Here is a 3,472-nt window from a genome sequence, read left to right as displayed (position 1 = left end):
GGGGGGGTGGGAAGAGAGAGAAAGAGAGAGAGAGAGAGAGAGAGAGAGAGAGAGAAACATTGATGTGAAACAAACACAGAGATTGGTTGCCTCCTGCACACACCCCACCAGGGCCCAGGACAGAGAGGAGCCTGCAACCAAGGTACATGCCCTTTACCGGAATTTAACCTGGGACCCTTTGGTCCACAGTCTGACATTCTATCCACTGAGCCAGACCTGCAAAGGCCCTTTCTCTGAACTTGGATATCACATTGCTTTTACCACTAATGGCATTTATAGTTTTATCTTTAGATATACATATACATAGGATTTACCATCTTTCTACTGTGTATAGGAAAATTTATAAGTATCTTTAGGGCTTGAAGTATTCTTGTCTTTCTGTTCCCTAAAATCTCTTAATAATGCCTTATATTGCCCTGATCAGTTTGGCTCAGTGGATAGCAGGGGTGGGCAAACTTTTTAACTCGAGGGCCATAATGGGTTCTTAAACTGGACCGGAGGGCTGGAACAAAACCATGGATGGAGTGTTTGTGTGAACTAATATAAATTCAAAGTAAACATCATTACATAAAAGGATACAGTCTTTTTTTTTTTTTCTTTTTTTTTTAGTTTTATTCATTTCAAATGGGCCAGATCCGGCCCGCGGGCCGTAGTTTGCCCACGGCTGGGATAGAGCGTCAGCCTGGGGACTGAAGGGTCCCGGGTTCCATTCCAGTCAGCAGCATGTACCTTGGTTGTGGGCACATCCCCAGTACGGGGTGTGCAGGAGGCAGCTAATCGATGTTTCTGACTCTCTATCTTTCGCCCTTCCTCTCTGTAAAAAACCAATAAAATATTTTAAAAAATAATAATAATGCCTTATATTATCCATAGTAAGTACATTTTGTAACATTTATTGAGTTGAAAATATTTATTACACATTAGCCCTAAAGGCATCTTTACTTGTGAAGTAAGGTATCAACATTTTTCATTAATGGAGACTACCTCAATAAGACCAAATTGAAAATGACCCAGGTCTGGTACAGATCCTCACTAATCTGTTGATGCCTTTGTTTGTACCCTAATCCTGAGCAGCCAAGCTCCTTCAGGATCTGAGAATGGAACTTTCATGATAAAAACTTTCCATGAAGGATGGACAGTCTTTTCAGATGCTGTGGATTAGATTTAGCCTAAAACCCTGTCATCAGGCTGGTCAGCTTTCATTTCAGTGGTGGGGGCCACATGGGAACCCATGACTTCAGTTGTATACACCATTCTAAGATACATAAAACATGTGGAATGTCTACCCAGCCTTCGGTTTCATGACTCATTTTTCCCTCAGACATGGTCACGTATCCTAATGAGACTAAAACTGTGTTTAGGAAAAAACATCTTTAAAATACAAAGTAGGTAGGAAATGATATTTTTTATAAAGAAATTTAAAAATCGCACCTCACCTTTTTAGACTGTTAATCAGAATTGTGAATTTATATTGGTGTTTTTTGATGAAATATTTAATATTTTATTAATACTAAATAACTATTTTAATATTAAAACTGGTGTTTTCTTTACAGAAAATCTTTGTTATAATAACATTCAGCAAACACATAGTGGAACAGATGGTGGCTTTCATTGGGTGAGTAATTCTTTAAGGACTAATATTAGTATCACTGTTGGAATTAGAGGAAATGTATAAAAGACTTTATTGGGATAGAATTGTTGTGATAGCTCTTCATTTTTTGAGGAAATATCTTTTGCCCTATTATTAGTTAAATTGAAGAAGACTTTCTTGAACTGCAGCAGGGAAGGATGAGGCTCAGATTAAACCGAATATAGTAAGTCATGCATTTCTTGATTTAAAAGAAGTTTTGGAGTTTGAGACTGTAGCCCGTCCAGAAAAATAAGAAATTCTCTTTACATAAAGACATGTGTTTTGTTACAGTTTAATAATGCTTTAATACAATGCCATGTCTTTTAGCCAGATACACAGGTGCATTTAATTTAAATACAAACCTTATATAAAATATTAATCTTTTGTAGTATAAGACATGATAAGATGGCATAATATTACCAAAATATGTCAGTTATGAACCTATTACTTTGCTAGAGAAAAATCGGGCCATTTTTAAAGACTTCTATCGAAAGCTTTTATTTTCATGTGTAGAAGAAAGACTAATTTTAACATATGCTTTAAATGGTAGTGTTACAAATTTGGGTAGTTCACGTTGATAAAACAGTAAAGAAAAACTCATTTTGTTTGGTTAATCAAATTAACTGTCAACTGGAATGTAAGTACTGTCAAATATTAAATGAAACTTTTTAAATATGTGAATTTTTATTCAGTGTTTACGGGAAAGAGGTGTGTTTTTTGATATATATTTTATATATTTAAATGCCATTTAACAAAGAAAAATCAACCAAAAAAATGAGTTCGCGTGTCACCTCTGACACGCGTGTCATAGGTTCACCATCACTGCCCCAGTGGAAAAGTAGCTATCCTCCAGTGAGGATTAACAGAAAAAAATAAAATTAAAAATCAATGAAAAAACATATCCTTGGGTGAGGTTAAAAAAAAATAAGTAGCTTAGTTGTTTATTTCAGAAAAGGGAAGGAAGACAGTCAGAGTGATTCCCTAGACCCATTGTTGAGTTGAACTCAAAATACTGCCTGTAGCTTGCTGTAGAACCATTCTTTGATTATTAGTAATCCATCTTCACACTGTTAAAATTCTAAATGGTATAACAAATCATCAAACTAAACTAGGAAAATTTGGAATACAGTCTTTTTAAGGATATCTTAAAACTGTGTACCCATAATTAAGGAAGTGATGAATTGCCATGGTCAAGAAAAAAATCAAAAGACAAAAAGTCAGCAACAGTTCAAATTTACAATAAAATTATGAGACACTAAGGCAAGGAAGAATGAAAAATGAATCTCAAGAGTAAGGACAGCTATGGAGTGGAAGATAAAAGAACACACGGGCTTTGGACAAAATAAATCCAGATTTGAATGTGAACTCTGCCACAGTTATTTAATTCCGTGTCCACTGTTCTTTCAAACAACATGAGTTGAGTAGCATTGTTTTGAGTAGAATTTCTTTTTCCAGTTTAGGAGGCTACTGATGCCCTTTCCAACTTCCAGTCAAAATGTGAAGTGTCCTACATCAAAATATTATATAGTTTAGTTGCAACAAACTCATGTCAGTGATTTGATATTTCAAAGCATGTGTTTAGTTTTTTAATTTATCTTTATTGTTGAAAGTATTAGAGATGTCCCACTTTTTTTCTCCATTGAACCCCTCCACCTTGTACTTGCCTCCTCAATCCCCCCACTCCCCCCCACCCCCTCCTAGGCCTCACCACACTATTGTCTTGTGTCCATGGGTTATGCATATAAGTTCTTTGTTTGAGCATGTGGATTTTTAAAATGCCTTTCCTCTTGCCCTAGCCGGTTTGGCTCAGTGGATAGAGCATTGGCCTGCAATTGAAGGTCT

The 3,472-nt window shown here is 36.0% G+C and overlaps 1 protein-coding gene across 1 annotated transcript in view; it reads left to right on the top strand.

The window, feature by feature from the left end:
• Positions 1–3,472, top strand: part of VMP1 (vacuole membrane protein 1) — a 99,418-nt gene that overhangs the window by 75,357 nt on the left and 20,589 nt on the right. The window contains exon 10 of the mRNA XM_006770238.2: positions 1,554–1,615. Within this exon, the coding sequence (XP_006770301.1) occupies positions 1,554–1,615 (62 nt within the window). The remainder of the gene's footprint in view (positions 1–1,553; positions 1,616–3,472) is intronic.

Source organism: Myotis davidii, unplaced genomic scaffold (genome assembly GCF_000327345.1).
Source record: "Myotis davidii unplaced genomic scaffold, ASM32734v1 scaffold684, whole genome shotgun sequence".
Taxonomy (NCBI): Eukaryota; Metazoa; Chordata; class Mammalia; order Chiroptera; family Vespertilionidae; genus Myotis; species Myotis davidii.
The sequence above is the reverse complement of the archived record's forward strand: the minus strand, read 5'-3'. Positions and strand labels throughout refer to the sequence as shown.